Here is a 19612-nt window from a genome sequence, read left to right as displayed (position 1 = left end):
TTTTCTTTTATCTCTAGTAAAATCTACTTTTAAACTCTTGCTTGACTATAATTCTTATTTCAAGTTTGATTTGGTGGGCTAATTACTTAGCTACAGGATGACTCATTGGCTCACCTTGACAATATATTTCTGTGATCTGTTAAGACACCTCATCTGACATAAAACATGTCTCATGGGAACATAAGGTCAAAGCTTAGCTGATTTTAGGTTAAATATAAAAAGTGAATATCAAGTGGAAACAATGACTAAGCATTATAGCCGCAGTTCTATGGGTACACAGTCTTCGCTCTGTAATAGGGCTTTACACAGCTTTATGGGCTCAACCGCTCATTTCCAGGCATACTGAAAAGTTGCATGTAAATGCTTAACAAATGAGGACAATATTACACAATACAAATGTGGTGCCCAGGCACAAGCTCAGGTCGTTTGAGAACAACAGTTCAATATGATCAGTACTTTGTCAGGGGTACTAGTTTGTGCAAGAGTTAGGACATTTGACATATATATATATACTGTATATGTCAAATGCATACCAGCTGTATGCACTCATAGCACTTGTTGACACAGGTAGCCTGTAGCTGTAAAGCACCATGAAGTGCTATTTGTTTTTATTATAATGTCCAGGAGGTGGATATTGTTATCAATGCTTTTACTTTGTCCTCATGTTTGACCAAATATGGACAGATAACTGTTCCTACGTCAGAAATGTCTCTCCTCTGCCTCCTATTTGTACAGTAAGAGTAATTTATAGCAGTAAGAAATTTAACCAACTGACAGAACAGGATTGCATCACCTCTATTTTAGAATCCCTTCACTAACTAATGGTTCATTTTGGAGTTGATTCAAAAGAAACATGAATTCATATTGGCCTGTGAATGTTCTCATTTGTCCAGGTCATCATTATCCCCAAAGCAATTTCAGTCAAAAGCAACTGGACAAGAGGTGAAACGTCTTCCTAGACAAATAACCCAAGTCCAGTTGCTTTTGACTGCAATTGCTTTGGGGATGAATTCATATTGTTATGGTCACAATGTAAGACCCTCATTACTGCCTACATCCTGGACCAGAGGATCAGCATTAAAGAAGCCCAACTGCTGCCAACACTAGATGAATAGTGGGCGAGCAGTCACCTGTTGCTAAAAGGCTAGTTAGGCATAAGGGATAATGGCAGATAGAGATTAGGTTTTAGGTAAAACTAAACCAGAGCTTGTTGTCTTGATGTGATGTTGTCAGGTCATAAAAAGTGCATAGACTTTAGTTTTGATAGTGTTGATGCCATCTTTTATTGGATGGTAAGAACATATGTAAATTTGAGTGTGCTGCCCTGCTGAGATGTATGGCTTCAAGAGCCTGAGCCATATATTTTGTTTCTTCTCTTCCTTTTACTGTGTGTGTTTGTGTGTGTGTGTGTGTGTGTGTGTGTGTGTGTGTGTGTGTGTGTGTGTGTGTGTGTGTGTGTGTTCACACCTGTCTTTGTGCATATGCTTGTGGAGGTAGTCAAATGGTATATCATTACTGCTTATTGTGTAAATGTCACAAAAAGAGCCATGGCTTTGAATGAACAGATTAGTGGTGATTGATCATTAATCATCTTGATTATCTATTGTAAATAAACAAGCAACCGTGTAATCATTGTGGATAGAGAGAGGAAATAGCATTCTGCCAGGATGTAATTTTTTAGTCAGAAAGGTTTGAACAAATTTGCTTGCACATCCTTCAGTTATCTTGTCTGGATGGGAAATCTTGGTTTAATGTCATGTTGAATGCTGTGTTGAAATTTACACTGGGAACAACAAAGAAATACTTGATTTATTCTGATTTTTTTTTTTTTAATCGTTTAAAATTTGATATAATATCCGCTGTGGCTATACCACTGCTGTACTAGCATGTTTTGTTTTGTTTTGAATAACCAAGGCACTGTGTCATAAGAGAAGATTTAAACTAAATTTTCTTAGGTCTATATGAATTACTGGGTAGTAGTGGGTTTTTTAAGCCCAGTTCAGACCAAAGATTTGCAACGCAATGCAACTGTTGTCGGACATCGCAGATGACAGTTGCAGTGGTGTGAACTGACAAGTCTCGTCGCAAATCTAGCCGGCTGATGTCGTCGCCAGCGATTCAACTTGTCAAATCGCCAGGGGCTGGTTTTAGAACATAACGCACGTTGCCTGTTTCAACAGCCAATCAAGTCTTAGCAAAGTCCGCTGGTCAAGTCCCTGACAAACTGTCAGCTGGTTGAAAAGGCTGTTATGAATGGAGGCTCAACGAGCGTGTGTGACAGAGAGAGAGAGAGAGAGAGAGAGAGAGAGAGAGGGTCGAGCGAGCAATACAATGAAACAAGAGAGCGAGCACTGTAATCCAGAACAAAGCAGTGAATCAGGGAAATAAATGGTATACGGCATCAGACTGGGAAAAACGAATCCAAAGTGTCTAAAGTTAAACTTGGAGGAGGAAGTGTCAGAGTCCAGATGTAAACCAATTAGAGAATTTCTGGAAAATCCTTGGCAACAAAGCAATGGCTTAGAAACCCACTGTAGTTACCGGACTCTAGAAGAAACAAGGAATGGACCAAGATCAAACCAGGGTAGTATGAGAAAAGTCCTCTAGGCGCCGATGAGTTGAAGTCATTCAAAGCAAGAGCCTCTACACTTCTTATTCATTTTTTAATCCTATTGCCCTAAGAAAACATTGTTTAAATCTTCTGTTCTGACACAATGGTTACTGTTTGTTGAATTGTGTTCAATGTTTTTTTCCCAAAATAAAGGTTTTTGTTAAAGTGCCTTGGTTAATAAAAAAAAAACATGTTAGTTCAGCAGTGGTATAGCCACAGCAGATATTCTATCAAAGTCTGGACAATAAAATGTTTATATATTATATATATAATAATATATAATAATATTTCAGAATAAATTAAGTATCAATAATATGTTTGTTAATTGTCGTCTCCAGTGTAGAATGGGCGTGGGGACGACGTGCTTGACATCTACCTAATATGCCTAGAATAAGAGACAGCTAAGCATTGTCTTGTATGTACACTCAACAGCATGAAAGAAAAAACAATGCCGTGCTTATCTGGCGCTGTTGTCACAAGGCTTGTTCAGTCTCACCTGCTACCATTTCACAAATGCTGTCTGTCACTTCTGCTTGTCTGCTCTAATATCTGATCCCTCCTTTTCACAATGGAGATGGTGGAAGCTGAAATGTTCAAACACACAATTGTGCTCCTCCCCTCAGGAAGTTCTTGTGTCTCTACACGGCGCAACTGACTTGCTACATAATACTTATAGTATTACAGATCTATGTAATGCCTGCATGTGTGCTGCGAGTTTGCCCTCCCATCTAAACCCAAAGCTAAAACAGACCGCCCATTCTGTCAAGCCAAACCCTGAGCTAACAGAACATCCTGTCAGAGTGAGTACCGCCTGCAAGTCTGTCAGGCAGCCACACCAAAATGCGAGTGTGTGTGGGTGTGTGTGTGTGTCTGTGTGTGTGTGTGTGTGTGTGTGTCTGGGGGGGGGGGGTAATGGCCTCACATTTGGAATTATCCCCTTAGGACATTAAGGGGTCAGGGAGGACACAACCACAGCTACTCTGTGCAGGTAGTTGCTATCGTCAATTTTGGCATGAGCCTCTCCTTCAAGAAAGAAAATATCTTGACAGGAAAGGGCTGTGTGAAACTGTATTCAGGCACCACAATTGAAAATCCATGGGTTTGCTTTTTTTCTGGAGCAAGATGCTTGCTCAAATGCACTTCGATTTCTTACTTTACTTTACTAAAATATGTGTGGTATCAATACAAACCTCTGTGCTCATTAAGTGTCCTTTTTTTTCCAAGCATGGACTTTTTTATTCAATCTTGCTGTTGCATTTTGATGTCGCATATCACATCATAAATCATCTACTTATTCATCAATGTTGAAGGATTATTTGGATGGTGATTTTACTGCTGCTTCCTGATACAACACTTCTGAGTCGGTCAAGGATAAATATCACTTTTTTCCTAAAATACATGTGAGTGTTGACTGCTACTTACAAATACAATGTGAGCTTGGAATACTCTACAAGATAAAAATACAATATAAGCAGTGCTCTCAGTGTCAGTGGATAGCTCACAGCAAGAACTTTCTGGTTTTAAGTCTTGGTATTGCTACTGCCTGCGTGGAGGTCAGCATAGTCTCCCAATTAACCTCTATGATCCTACTTAAGAATGGAATATCAAGCTTTAGCTCCAGTGAGGCTTGGCAGAGTACATGCTGTAATCCTGTGTCTCACAAAATATAGCATATCACTAAACAAATTCTTCAAATGCTATTAAATGTTCAAACAACATAAAAAACACATCAGTTCGCAACAATATCCCACTGTGCAACATGTTCCCTAATTAAGATGAACATCACCACTGTTTTTCCTTGATCAGATCCACATACTGTCCTCGTACCCATCGCAGTAGGAAATAATGGGCTTAGGTCTGAGTGACATAGGCAGTTTAAGGAAGTATTGAGAGATTACACAAAAAAAGAGAAGGAATACAATGGAATATTGTCAGCCATAACCTTTAAAGCAACATTTCATTTGAGAGAAGTTAGATAGTATCTAAAGGGATGATATAAAGCATTAAATATGCACTCACCTGTCTGCGCAAGTCTCTGGTCTTTTTGGTCATCTTATCAATGGCTGAGTTCAATGGGTCTCCTTTCTCTTTCCTGCCAGTCTGTGAAAGGACACACAAATACCATGTCGTTATAGTACATAACATGTAATTACAGTCTTATCCGTTTAACTCCCAATATTGTTCTGCATATTTCACGGTGTCCATTTTCCTGTTGAAGTGGAGCTTATGGGGTATATTTTTTGACTTTGTCGCAGAAAACCTGACCGGGTGGGGAAGGGGGCTTCTTGCTATTTCAGACCCCTTAGACTCTAGTTCACATGCATCCCGACTAATATAAGTCACTTAAGCAGATACTGATCATGTGCCGTCTGTCATACAGAAATGTTGCCGATTGTGATCATTGAAATGCCAGGCCAAGAAAGTTGCCCAATTTTCCACTGTGTTACCTGGGCGCCCTATTTACTACCCAAAAGCCCTACTGTTTTTGTGCAGAAACTACAGAGAAGAGTGGCGTGATAAATACTACTCCAGTTTTTAGATTTCCACTTTCCCTATCTAACTTCCTTTTCCTGAATGTTAGAAAGCTGCTGTCAGTTACTTGGAGTGAACTATTTCTGCTCCAGGACACATATAAATGATCTGGTACTATGATCCCTCTAAAAAAATAAATAAATGCATGTGTCCAATGTGTCCAAGGCAGCGGAAAGTGGAAAATCTGAAATGGTGCTGCACTGAATGAACTGTATGAAGGAGTTCTACTAAAATAAATAAAAAGTTTTCTCACTTAATTATTCAACAGATATTTGCATACCACTTAACAAGTTGCCATAGCGGGCTAAAGCATGTTCCCTCATTTCTCTGCAAGGACTCAGTATGTTACGGTCAGAACCAGAGAGAGGTTAAAATGACTCCAGTAAGCTGGCTGGTTGCTTTAAAATGTGGGAGGGGGCAAAGGGGTAGTGTGCATTGATTACTAGAATATAACCTAAGTAAAGTAAAATTAATGGACAACATTAAAAAGACTGGGAAAAAGTGTGTGAATAAGGACACAGCTACTCTACTCCCTCTACATTTACTGCTATCTTGGTTGCAGTAAGTGGTAAGTTGCAGGTGTGGCTCGTCTCACTTTTGAAATTTGGGGCCTAATTATAGAAACCAGTAACGGCTGCTGGAGGGGAAGCTCATTTTTCTGGCCTATATCATACATTTGTTTATTTATAAGTAAATTCCACCCTTAGTTCCTTTTCAAGAAAAATATGTGTGACCTTGTCGTACCAACTCGGCGTCTTTTCCAGGGACTTGACCAGTGTCCTCTCAATGGCCAGCAGAGCTAGGCTGCTTAAACGGCCTTGGCCCGGCTGGAGCTGTAGCTCCAGCCTACTGTGAAGTGTGACCGCCTGTGTGTGTGAGTGATCATGAAAGGTGGAGAAGCTCCGCAGCTGGCACTGGTCATTGGGGAAAGAAACCGCAGAGTGACTAAACAGAGTCGCCGAAACGCTTGTCGTTTTTAACAAAGACAAAGTCGCTGGGGATCGGTAAAGTCTCCGGATTAGTTCAGAACAACGGAATGAAAAACACTGAAAATTCTGTGGTGGTTGTTTATTCTCCAATATCGTTGATTTGCTCATTAAGCTGTCAATAAAAAAAGGATTCCACCTCAGAGAGCTCATCCAATCATCATGCAGAAGCCAGGAGTCTGGGCTAGCCCACTGTTCCATAGACCCCCAGAGACACTGAGCGTCCAATGGGCGGGACAAAGCCTAGCATTTATCCAATGACCGTCTAGTTTTGCTGCAGTGGAACAACCCGCTCTACGCTTCTCCATTGAAGTCAGTAGAAGTTGAGCATCTGACTTTGTAAAGCGCTGTGGTGCTGTGGGGATGAATGAGAGGAATTTGCGCCGGTTACCTGTTGTAAGTAGCTGATTCTGAACAAAAGATATACAAAAGACATATTTCACCACTTTTTTTGTGACATTTTAGGGTAAGCGCCACTGAAACTCCTTCAGTCTAAAAACTTATCTCAGTTTAGGATGGCGTTCAAGATTTTTAGTGTTACAGAAACATGTTTCCTGACTGCATTTAAGAAGAAATACTATCTTATCAAAGGAATGTAGCTATTACATAACTGTCCTAACTAAGAGATTTCCCAATTTAGGCCTCATAAGTCAAAAGTAAAAATGTCAAGAGGCACTGTTGCTAGGTCTGTATGTTGATGACAATAAAGATGGGGAACAACATGAACACCAAATAAAATGGCTGAAAGGCTACTCAAATCGTATGATGTTGCTTTAAATTTTTCATACTATATATTGATGGGTATAGTATATTTTCAACGAAGATGGGAGTGGCTGAGGCTTAGGAGGTAGAGCGGGCCTTCCACTAATTAATTTTACTGAACCCCAAATTGCTTCCAAAGGCAGTGCAATTGGTGTGTGAATGAGAATTAGACTATCCTGAGGCACCTTGCATGGCAGCTTCTGCCATCAGTGTATGAATGTGTGTTGAATGGTGAATGTGGTGTGTACTGTGAAACCTGTTCAATGGTTGGAAGACTAGAATAGCATTATATAAATGGGCTATATAAATGTTGAGAGGAAGAGAGCCCAATATGCCTCTCTGGTAGCAGCAGAGTATCAGAGGCAGGGGTGGAAGACTTGCTGTGAGTCTGTCGAAGTGGGCGGCTGGGGCTTTGCAGGACAATCTCTACACTGGGTCCTGGGACTATTAGGGATTTGTGGACTGCAGAGACGAATAGCCATCAAAAACATTCTGGAAGCTGCTGAAAAGGCTTCCCGGTGGCTCTGGATTAGGAGGGGCGACGGTCGGTGTGCTACCATGCAACTTGAGATTATGGCTTGTCCATCTTGGGTAGCCTTCTGGTACATTCTAATCAAAGATAAATGCATGAAAGGATGAGTGCCAATCGAAGAATCAAATTTACACTTTACAGATTTCTGAAGTTTAGATATCATAGGAGGTCTGAAATAGGATAGGACACAACAGCGTGTTAGGATATGGATGAGTTGAATTTAGGAATTGCTTCTGTAAACAGATGATAGGACTTTTACCATCCTTGAAACCCAAGATAGGACAAGCAGTTAGGATACTTTTTTTCTGTAATGAGGTCCCTGTACTATATATGAATATGAACTTGATCCTTTTTATAATGAGGAAGTTGTTCCTGGGCGGTGTGATTCATGTTAATGGTATGCTTCATTGGAACAAATTATCACAAAAAGACAAGCAATCAAATCTGCTAATTTGATATCTGCAAGGCAGTTGTCTTTTTATTAAAAAAGAATTTGCAGGAAAAAATGGTTAGCAGCATGATCAACAGATTGTAAGACACTGTGATCTTCTGTCGAAGCAACACCAGCATACAAAATTAGGTGTATCGTTGCCAGGTAACCATTGGACAGTTGTGCCCAGCATACCATGAAGGAGATGACTCAAATGCTGATCAGCCTTGGCAGAAAAACATATACCTGGTGACATATATTCCTGTGCACCCATGCCGGTCTCAAATGAGGATTTCTTTGAGAAAAACTGACCACAGAACAGGGCTACAAGTAGAGTTGCTATTTAGATGTTATCCTGTTTAATGAGACACAACATTTGGTTGCTTATCTGTGTTGCTGCACTATTGTCCAGCCTGACTGGCACTGACTACTTGAGCTCTTTCTTTAAAGTTCTATTTCAAGATTCAAGATGGTTTATTTGTCATATGCACAACAATTATAGCAGCAGTCGCTGGCAATGAAGTTCTTGAGTCTCAGGCTCCTTCAACAATGCATTATAAATAAAAAAAAGTATAAGAGAAACACAAGAGCTTAGACCTAAATACACTTAAAAGTAGTGCAAAAACATAGTGCAGATTAAAATTTTATTGAATAGGAGGGTGTAACATGAATATAAAGTAAAATGTAGAATAAATTAAATGGAAACGGAATAGAATACTGAATATGAAATAATTAAAATAAAATAAAAATATAATAATAATAACTGTAAATAAAATAGAATACTGCCCATATATAAAAATTTAAAATAAAATTATTTATACGTAATACGTACAGATGTAAAAGAGTTGAGTGGCTATGTGTATAAATACATGCAGCATAGCGGTATGAGATGTTGACTGTTAAAAAGTGGTGTATTGATGAGCTAAGGAGTTCAGCAGTCTTATGGCCTGTGGAATGACACTGTCCTTGAGTCTGAAACTAAGTGTGCTGTAACAAAGAACTTTACTCAGTTGAGAAGCAACTGTCAGTGAGCAAACACCACTATTATAAGTTAGAAAACAACTTTTCCATACCCACGTTCTCTTCTTTTGACTTACAAAATACTTTACATTCAAGGAGACACCACCTTGAGGATAAAAAACTGCAGTGTTTTAGCAATTTCTACATTTTGGATTTGTCACACTCAAGCTCAACATGCGTTTCATTGTGGATATGAGCTGTTGGGAAGTCACATGCGTGCAAGGTCACTGATGTTAAAGTACTGCTCAATGAAAAGAGCCTGTAGCCATAAAAACAGATATGATTCCTTTTTCAGGCTAATCTACTGCTGGCTTGCCCTTGGCCAAGGCTCATATAGCACAGGTTTTCTTTCATATAGTTTTCATTAGGAATAAGTCATTTGTCCCCTAACTCATACTATGGTCACCCTCTCTTCTAATTGCAATCACACAATGCATCCATTTTAGCGGAGCAATGCACCAAATTCAAAGGATGGCAACTCATTATCATAATGTGTACAATACTTTTAAAATTCAATCCCATATTTACCAAAAAAACACCTGACCCTAGCTAGACCACTGTACTGTGTACATGTGGTTTTCTTATATTAGCATGTTGTAATCTGAAACACACACACATTGTCTTTTAACGATTTGTTAAATGACATAGAGGGAGGATAGCATTCAGTTGTCTTCCAGTATGTGCCACACACTCATGCAAGCACTCTCACGTTTATGTGCATGCAAAGATGAGGTCTTCTATTCCAAGGAAAAGGACACGACAACATTAGTCATTGTGCTGCCTAAAGAGCCTAATGTGTCATTAAGGCACCAGAGGGACACATAGGATTAAAGGATGCTCACTGCCAAAAATAAAAAAGAGGCTTAACTTTTTGAGAACACAAAAAAAATCACGTGTTTTCTTATACAACCGACAACCTTAATTGAACTGAGAACAAAAAAAAATGGCCAGGCATGTCGATAACACAAACAACTCTTCTCATTATTCATAACATAAATAGACGCACTGCACTGCTCAACAAAATTGGTCTGCTTGTTTCCATTTTTTCTTCCCTTTTCTGGAATCACAAATCCGAGCTGTTTTATTTCTCAAACCTCTCTAACCTTTAATCTGATTTAAGGAGATTAAAACAACACATTAATGTCAGTCTAAAGGGACAAGCCCCCATCACCTGTTATTTTGAGCTCTTATTAACTACCGAGCAGTAGTTTGTAAGTATATTTTCTTTTATCTGATACAACTCTTTGTCTAATCTTGCATCTTTAAGACTAATGCAGCATGCTTTTGACAGTTTCAGTAAGCCAAGAAGGCTACAATTACTAAAAATACACTGCCTTTATACTTCGATTCTTTTTCTGCTTTGACATATCAAATCCCCTTCAAAACACAGAAAAATGTATTGCTCATGCTGGGTTTTCTGCAAAACATAAAACGCCTAATTAAAAAGACTACGCATGAATACCCTATCACAAACTTTATATACAAGGAAATTAACAATTATGAATCATAGGTTAGTCAATGCGTCAGGCTCATATTCAGTCAAAACTGTGGACTTATGTGTGTGTGCGTGTGTGTGTGTGTGTGTGTGTGTGTGTGTGTGAGTACATGTGCGTGTGTGAGAGCAATGAAATGAAAGAGACAAACTGAGCCACATTATTGTATTTACAGTGTTTATCTGGTAAACTATATGACTTCCCTCCATTCCCATCCAAGCAATTCGGCTCCCAAATTCAAAGCCATTAAAAGCTTGACAAAACAGGTGATTCAATTGTCTCTCATACAGAAACATTGATTGCTGTGATTTTTACTGCCTCAAAATGGCATGTGAATGTTTGGTTTTTCCAGAAAACCACATGGTGTTCCCAACTATCGCCATCCATTACCCCCCAGTGTGCATTTATTCTCAGTTGGGGAGAGGAAGATGGAGGAGGAACCCTGAAAATATGCATCAAGTGTTTGGGGGTAATGGAGGCAGTAGCAGTGGAGTTATTCTTGCCCACTCAGGAGACGGCTTGTGGACGGTGAATTCTTGTGGAACGGCCGAGGGCTCTGAGCTTGGTCGCTCTCTAAGGCTCTCCCAAAGTAAGTTGTGAAATTCAGTGGTGTACTGCAGCGCAACCTCTTTCACTGCATTTTTGACCATGTAATGGTGGGATAAGACATACAGTAGTGTCTGTGCAAGCTGAAAAATGCATAAAAGAATGAAGAACCTGGTTTCAGATGTGATGGATTTCCATTTTGTCCATCCATTTTCCAAAATATAAAATAAGAGCTAGGATAAAGGTGCTTGTATGTGCATACTGTAATGTTATTCTCAGAGTTGTGTCAATGCTGTACATTTGTTTGATGGAATCTATCCGTGATATGGCATGTGGAAACTAAACCCGACAATGGCACAATCACAGCAATTTAATATATTTTCTCCCTTTTAACCTCTTTTCTCTTTTTCACCCTTTGTAATAAAAAATATAAAGATATAAATTAACACAGAACTAGGTCTTAAACTTACACTATCTTTTTCTGACTGAATGTGTTTTTAGTAGTGCTGGAAAACAGTACACTTTACCTTGTGCTTCTTTCATGTCTTAATCCAGACTGTTGTCCATGTTTATTTTTATGGTATTTGTGAGCATTATGTGAATACACGTCCAAAGGTTTTAAACTCTGGCAACAACAGAAGAAAAAGACTTAATGAAAATGCGGGCAATCAATATATATCTGATGCATTAGAAAGAAAACTTGACTGCATTAACTCATAAATTGAACTAAAGTCTGTTTTTTTTTCTACATCTCTCTACCTTCTTTGAAACTAATGCAATAAAAAATAACAATATCAAGACAATGCTGACACTGAGGGATGGTGAGAGAAGTGAGGAATGAATCTGGTAATTCATAGGCAATAACATGGCAAATCAAAGGAATGGGCAGATGAATCAGAGGGAAGAAAAGAGAAGACAGGTGGGGGAGGAAGTGGGGGGGGGAGACGAGATATTCTGTCTCATTGTCTCCCAAGATCAATGTGTTAAATGACATCAATTCCGGCTCCTTGTCAATTCAATTAGGCAGGAGCGAGAGGTACAATTACTGTCCAATGTGGTTACACTGTCTGCAGCGGGCTTAAAGGGAAAGGCGATAATGAGAGGGTGAGAAAGTGTTTGAGAGAGCACAGGGGTGGGGGTTGATAATAGTGGTAACATGTTGGTCGGGTTACCAGCATATAATGGGTAGCTAGATCCTCATTTAGATAAGTTGTGCTCCCTCAGCTGCAGTGCCATAGATGGGCCAATTTGACTTGTTCTCATTAAGTGGAACTTAAAGAGTTGCAGCGGTGGCTATCAGCTAGTTTGATTACAGGATACTGAAAAAGAAAACACGCTACAGTGCCTGCGGCTGGAAAAAAAATTTTTTCCAGATGAGTGCATCAGATTAGAATTGTTTTCTTTTTCTAAATGTGATGATAGAGAAACATAGTACAGAAATAGATGCCATATCATAATCTCATTACAGCCATTATAACCCTCTGGGAAACTAATAGACATACAGTTCACCCACAATGCAATGCTGAAGCAAATAAGCACAGAGATATTATTTACAAAGTGTGTGTGTGTGTTTCTAAGTATACACATGCACATTGAAACAGATTAGTTAGATTCATATTATTCTGCAGGGATCACATGTGAAAAGATTATTTAGTTTTTCCATCCATCCACAATCTATAACTGCTCATTCTGTGCATGGTTGTATGTGTTGGGGGGGGGGGGGGGCTATCCCATCTCACATTGTGGATACAGCCATTATGGACTGTTTACAGGGTTAGCACAGGGCTAACACATAAAGACGAACAACCATTCACATTCATACCTACAGGCAACAGTGTCCAATGACTCAATGAGGGGGAAAACAACAGGAGTAAACCCATGTAGACATGGAAACAACATGAAAACTGAGCCATTAACAAGCTTGCTTTGTACTCACTATTTTAACAATATGATCGATCCGATGAGACCTACACCTGAACCTAGAGTAATTCTAGGTCCGGTATAATTTGCGCTCATTGGATAAAAAAAAAAAAGTATATATGTATAAAATAAAATTATCCTACCCAGCTTTAGGACTTGTAAACTTTATTCTTGGCCAATGTTGAATAAAACTTTATCATGTAAAAGAACATAATTAAAAAGAAAGAAAGGGCTGCGGACTTGACACTGACACTGAAGCAAGGGACTGCAGATTGCTAAGCAGCACTGCACACATATTTTGGATGACATTGACTGGACACTTTAATTGAAAATTATTTTTACATTTTGCCTCCCAGGGCTTTATGTACTTAGCTAGCTATTTTTGTGACTGTAGAAAACAAGTTGTTTTTTTCATGCAGCTGGGAAGGAAATGAATGTTTCTTGGAAAAAAAACTTGTTTTAGGAATTGATTAACATATGACTTTCATACTATTGATTTACCAACTTCAAAGACATGCATACAGATATGAGCACCATAATTCCTTTTTTATTAATGAGGTTTAATGAAAGTGATAATGACCTAAAGCAGTGGCTCTCTATCCTTGTCCTTGGGATTACTGGTGCACCACATGTAACTCATTATCCTTTATGTTTCACAAATTGTATACATCAGTTACACTTTTGAGGATATACAGAATGCTTATCCAGCCTACGTTCATGTGTGTTTATCTGAACAAAGTAGAAACGTATTTTTCCCTAGGATCACCAAAACTCACTGGTTAGTGTTTGTAACGCTGACAACAATCTATATGTATTTAAAGGTTGTTCAGGCATTGATTAATGATTAAATATGAATATTTTATCATGTTATTATTAAACAAAAAATGTTATATCAGGTCAATAAATGTTATAAGTAAATATTAAAGTTTTTTTTTTTATTTACTAGTTACTGAAAAGCATCAAATCAATTATTGATAGCAGCAGCAAAGAAACATGCGCGTTCACTCACGCACGCACGCAGGCAGGCACACACACACACACACAGACACAAACACAAACACATATATATATATATATATATATATATATATATATGTGTATAGAGTCTCTCAAAACTATTAGAATTCTGCAGTGGGAGAGTAAATGAGTATTCAGAGCTCATGTGTGGAGCCTCAGGACAACCAGCACAATCCCCACCCCCCATGTGCTGCTTATACGAGGGCTTCATGTCTCTTCTCCTTTCACATGGTCACCCATAGTATCTATAACACTGTTGTTTGAGCCTGGCAGTCCCCTATAAGTTAGAGTTAATGCTGCCAGGAACAGAGCTGCCTGAAGAGGAGCCAGAGTGCCTGCGGGTACAAGCTCTCTTATGTTTAATAGCTGATGCTGTTTGCTTACTCCTCTCATTACACTGGCTCATGTTTAGACTGAGGGCCTGTCACTGGCTTTTAGCATCTGTGGTCAAGCAGGCTGTGGATGAGAAGAAGCATCTGGCTTATCATCAAGCACATCGTAAGTACGAAATGAGCAGTTTGTTTCTGACTGAGTAAACGCAGAATGAAGGATTAACACCCTGTGTACATGGATCTATGGTTAATTTGGACTTGGAAATGGAGTAAAGTCATGTAATACACTATATATATACAAAAATAATTGTATATTAATTTTCTTTTGCCTCTCAGTGACGTAACAGTAGTGCATGAAAGGAGACATGAAGACAGCAATGAGGATGACCCACAGTAAAGTTTTAGTATAAACATGGTGATGTATGTATGTCGTATATATATATATATATATATATATATATATATATATATATATATATATATATATATATATATATATATATATATATATATATATATCAGTGGCGGCTGCTGGTCTTTCAAGGAGGGGAAGCTCATTTTTCCGGCCTATGTCATAGATGTGTTTATTTATATGTAAATTCTACCCTTCGTTCATTTTCAAGAACATAGTCTGTGACCTTGTACTAACTAGGCGTCTTTTTCAGGGACTTGACCAGTGTCCTCTCAATGGCCAGCAGAGCTAGGCTGCTTAAACGGCCTTGGCCCAGCTGGAGCTGCTGCGCCAGGCTACTGTGAAGTGTGACCGCATGTGAGTGTGAGTGTGAGTGATAGTGACGGGGAGAAGCAGAAAAATATGCATATAGGTTTATTGTGATTTAATTGTATTATTATTACATTTTTTATTTATTTTTGAATCTTTTACATGTTCTAAATTTAAAGAAAGGTCCGCATCTCACAGTGATAGGTGCAGAAGTTAGTTCTAAGACATGCAGACTTTGTACATCCTTTTCATATAGAGGTTACAGACACCATCAAGACTTCATTATCCATCTCCTTTCGTCAGAGTCAGTACGCTACAATGAACTATCTATGTCCATATTTATGTTTTAACAGTAGCAGGAAGGTATCCCAAATCAACCCAAGTATCCCAAAACAGCCCCAAAAATAAAGGTATGTCAGTACCAGAGCTAAAGTAACACTGCAATATAAAACAGATGTTTGAGGGTTCTGAAGTCCACAAAATACTCAAGACATCCTTGGAAGATGTACCCAATGTGTTAGATACTGAGCTCTTATATGGAGTCTCAATGAAACAGGTTGGTCTACTAGAAAATACACTTGCCTGCTGAGATCCAAGTCATCATAACAGTTAAAATGGTTTGAAAATGTCAGCCCTGAATGTACAATGCGAAATGTCTCAAAGGAACAAAAATGTGGTCTGATCCCTACATGGTGTTCCTGAAAAACACAACTGTACATAGTTACATGCAGTTGGACGTCATATAGCCATGCAGGGGTTTAAGAATAGAAGCATGAAGAGGGCTTGTGGGTTCTGTCAATATTGTTGGGCTGTAAGACAAGGTTTTTAAGGTGCACAGTTTCAGGAGTATAAGAATATGAGTGAAGGGAAATGTCTGGTTATCAAACAGAAAGAAAGAGAGAGCAGGGGATACAAAGTCTAGTCCTGCAGCAGCAGTATGGGGAGTTAGAGCAATGCTGCCTGCAGCCTCCCTGAACTGAATAGCAAGTAGCTGCGAGGGAGGGACTGAAGGAAGGGCAGGAGGAAAGAAGAGAAGCCAGGGAGGGAGAGGCTGAGAATAGGTTAGAGAGGGTGAGAAAATACGAGAGTGGTGTGATATCTGTGAGAGCAGAACTGTGGTAAAAAGAAAAAATAGAGTTAATGGGGTGAGAAGGTTTAAGTATCATTGATGTACTTTTGTTTCACTGCAGAGCTGAAAAAGTAAATGTATCACACAGAGTTGCCTAGACATGCATACACAAACATGACGTAGCTAGCTGTGGGTACTTGGTGTTGTTTTTGAAAAGGCCGGCGCTTCAATACAATTCAAATACAACAGATCATCTAGAACAATTAAATAGGGACTAATCCAATTTAAGGACATGTTCTTGATACAAGGAGAAACAATTTAATTTTATCATAATTGTCTTTCTCCAGCATGACATCATTACCCACCGCTCTGTAATGGATCAGATAAAATTATGACATGCTGCGAATTATGGCACTTCCGTGGGCTAGACAATGGACATAAGGTAAACAATAGTGTTGACTAATGAGTCATGGATTTAACTATGTCTCAGACAACTTACGTCTGAAACAAATTTAGTTGACAGTAAGTTTACTAAGTAAGTAGTAAAAAAAGTCAATGCTGACATTTGGTTTCAACAGGACACAGCACCATTCTCCTGTGACCTGTGTTTCACCCACCCACCACCACAACCAGACATCTCTGTGCAGACTTTGGGGCTCTTATAATCTCTCTCTTAAAATACATGAGTAGTTATAGTTATCCCACTTCCTCCTTTGTACCTGGCATAATTAATACAGCCACTAGAGGTTGGTGTCTAACATCAAACATCAATATGGGTCGTGCTAAGCTGGTGGCACAATCAACTTTTTTTTTGTTAGGGATGGTCTGACATAGCAGTATACACAATTTACGAATAGGTTAATCATGAAAACCGAAATGAAATAACTAACTAACAAACTAACTAACTAAAATACCTCCCAAGTATTCATGCAACATACTGTGGTGTAAGAAAAGAGTAGAATTCCATTAACTTTTGTATTTTTCAGACAGTAATTTGAGAAGTGATATACACTTCAATGAAAATATGTCAAGGGCAGAGTTTATGCAAATGTCATTATGAGGACAGGCATAGAAACCAGCTAAATGAAGGAATTTAAGCAAAAACTGTGAATGATAAAAATGTGCAGAGGAAGAAAAACAATGGAACACACTGACGTGTCTTGTCCAGACATTAGTTACCGTCACACCTGCCTCAGACTCCATCCCTGATGGTCTCATTCCACTCGTTGCTCACAACTGTCAAAACTACCCGGGGCTATATGACAGCTTAACTATACTGTGTAGATTGCAGTATTACAAGTTAGTGAGGTAGCTCCAGAAAATTGAAATCACTGACAACAACAAGGTTTTCAGATGATGATGCATTAAGGTATCGCTCCATATTCACGCAAAGAAGATGTGGAAAATGAGGGGCTTCAGGAGTTTCTTATACTGTTGTTCACTGCAGAGGCATGCAAAGATAAATAGATTCAAATTATATTAAAAAAAAAATGTAACCAGCAAACAGGTTCTCCTGAGCTGGCAGCCCTTTGCAAACAATGTGAAGGTGGTAGTTGTCAGGGATAGCGAGGGCAACAAAAAATTATATGCATCATTTTTTTAAACTGGGATAATGATGACTCAAGCTGCTCTTCTGGGTAGGTTGCTATGCATAGGAAGCACTAATCAGGGATTAAGGAGGTTTGGGAAAAGGGAAAAAATGGCCTGTCTGACAGCAAAACGTAGCCAGCATTGGATCAAATAAAAACATGTTAATGATAGCATGATGAGACAAGCATACCTACTGCCTATTGTGGCTGAGCTCACTGTAGAGATAGTGACAGTGTATACAAACAAATGATATACTGTACAGCGCAAGACAAAAGTCTGGTCCCTTGCTGTAATGATCTAGGGAGCAACAACTTCAAAGACTGCTGGAGCTGGCTGAACTGGTGAAATGATTATGTCTCCCACTATCCTTTCATATGGGCTTTATCAGTCCAGCCACACAGCAGCACAAGCCACTAACAAAGTTGTTGCTGCTATTAGTTACGAGGAATAAGGAACAGTAAAGCCGTGGAATATCTGGACATGATGTAAGTGCACCGCATGAGGATGGATTACGGGATAGGACTTACTGTCATGGTGGGTGTTTGGGGATTGATGTCTTTTCAAAGGACATATATTCTCTTCTTTAAGCTGACTTATAGTTGTATTCCTACAATGGTCACTGCTGTTCGAGTCTAACCAGTATTTAGTAGTACAGAAATGACATGTAAACGTCACCCTTGAAAATATTGGCAGCCATTTATCAAAACGCATAGAAAGCAGCACAGATTCAAGCACTTGGTGAGACATATGAACCTCTCTACATCTGATTTATTAAACTGTCGCTCAGAATCTAAATGAGCACTGATTTGATCACAGACTGATAAATTGATTCAGCTATGGAAACAAGGACATGCTACACCATTGCTTTATTTAAATACCACATACCACATAGGGTGGCTGTGGCTCAGACGTAGAGCGGGTCGACCTCCATTCAAGAGATCGGCGGTTCTGCATGTCAAAGTGTCCTTGGGCTAGACATTGAACCCCAAATTGCTCCCTGTGAATTTCTGTTTGAATGGGTGAATGTGACAAGTAGTGTGAAAGTGCCTTGAGTAGTCAGAAGAATAAGTACAAGTCCATTTACCATACCTCCAATTTATGTGTGATTGGCAACTCTTGGCGTATAAAAAGGTGTTCCTGGTGCCTCATAATGTCCATATCTTACATCAAGTTCTGCACCATAAATGCATTTTAAGTGAGACTTTGTTTCTCCATATTTGAAACATGACGTTCAATTGCTAAACAATATATTAATAATTATATGACATACACCTGTTATGTGCTATAAATCTACATTGTCTAAAACAAAGTGCAACACATTTTCAATGGATGTACAAAATTACAAGTACAATTAGGAAAAAAAAAAAAACCTTGCCCATTGCAATACCACTGTGTGCTCTGTCTATAACAAGTTATTCCGGGAGCAGCATAGCAGAAACTTATGGGCATCACAAGGAGAGTGAAGTGTACCCCTGGGCTGGCCAGCCTTATTTTCAATGCTGTGACAGGGTCAGGTCTCTGCTGAGGGTTATCGTCTTAATTATGCATGGCCCATCTGGTCGACAAGGCTCTGGTTTAGGTGGGCAGCTGCACCAGACAGTAGCTGATAGAAGAATGACGTGATAAATAATGTTGATTCCTAGTCATTGCTCTTAGCTACTGAAAAAGAGTAATGCCACTACATAATGTAGCTAGAACTTTGTCAATCAGGCTCAAAATACTGAAAGTAACCCCTAAAGAATGCAATCCACATTCCACAACACACTACAAAATAGCTGGCCAGTTGTGGGTCTGAAAAGGGTTAAATGTGTCCATAAAGCCAGACAGAGCATTAACATTATGTTCAGTCATGGTTTGATCTTCATCACAGCCAGTATGACAACATACAGCAGGTGTAGATTAAAATCACTAGGGTTGCCCCCACATAGTCGACCAAGCACTGTTAGAGCAAAAAATCATTAGCAGACCAAAGTTTCATTGGTCAATGGGTCGCAGGAAAAAAAACAAAAAACATTTGGAACCGTGTCTTGTCAAAATGAAGTGAAAAGCTA

General features: G+C 39.1%; 1 protein-coding gene across 1 annotated transcript in view; it reads right to left on the bottom strand.

Moving 5' to 3' along the window:
- Nucleotides 1-19612, bottom strand: part of ctnna2 (catenin (cadherin-associated protein), alpha 2) — a 361900-nt gene that overhangs the window by 96094 nt on the left and 246194 nt on the right. Inside the window, exon 8 of the mRNA XM_083924298.1 lies at nt 4631-4711. Within this exon, the coding sequence (XP_083780424.1) occupies nt 4631-4711 (81 nt within the window). The remainder of the gene's footprint in view (nt 1-4630; nt 4712-19612) is intronic.

This window comes from Echiichthys vipera, assembly GCF_963691815.1.
Source record: "Echiichthys vipera genome assembly, chromosome: 2".
NCBI lineage: Eukaryota > Metazoa > Chordata > Actinopteri > Perciformes > Trachinidae > Echiichthys > Echiichthys vipera.
Note: the sequence above shows the minus strand (reverse complement) of the source record. Positions and strands in the feature narration are given on the sequence as shown.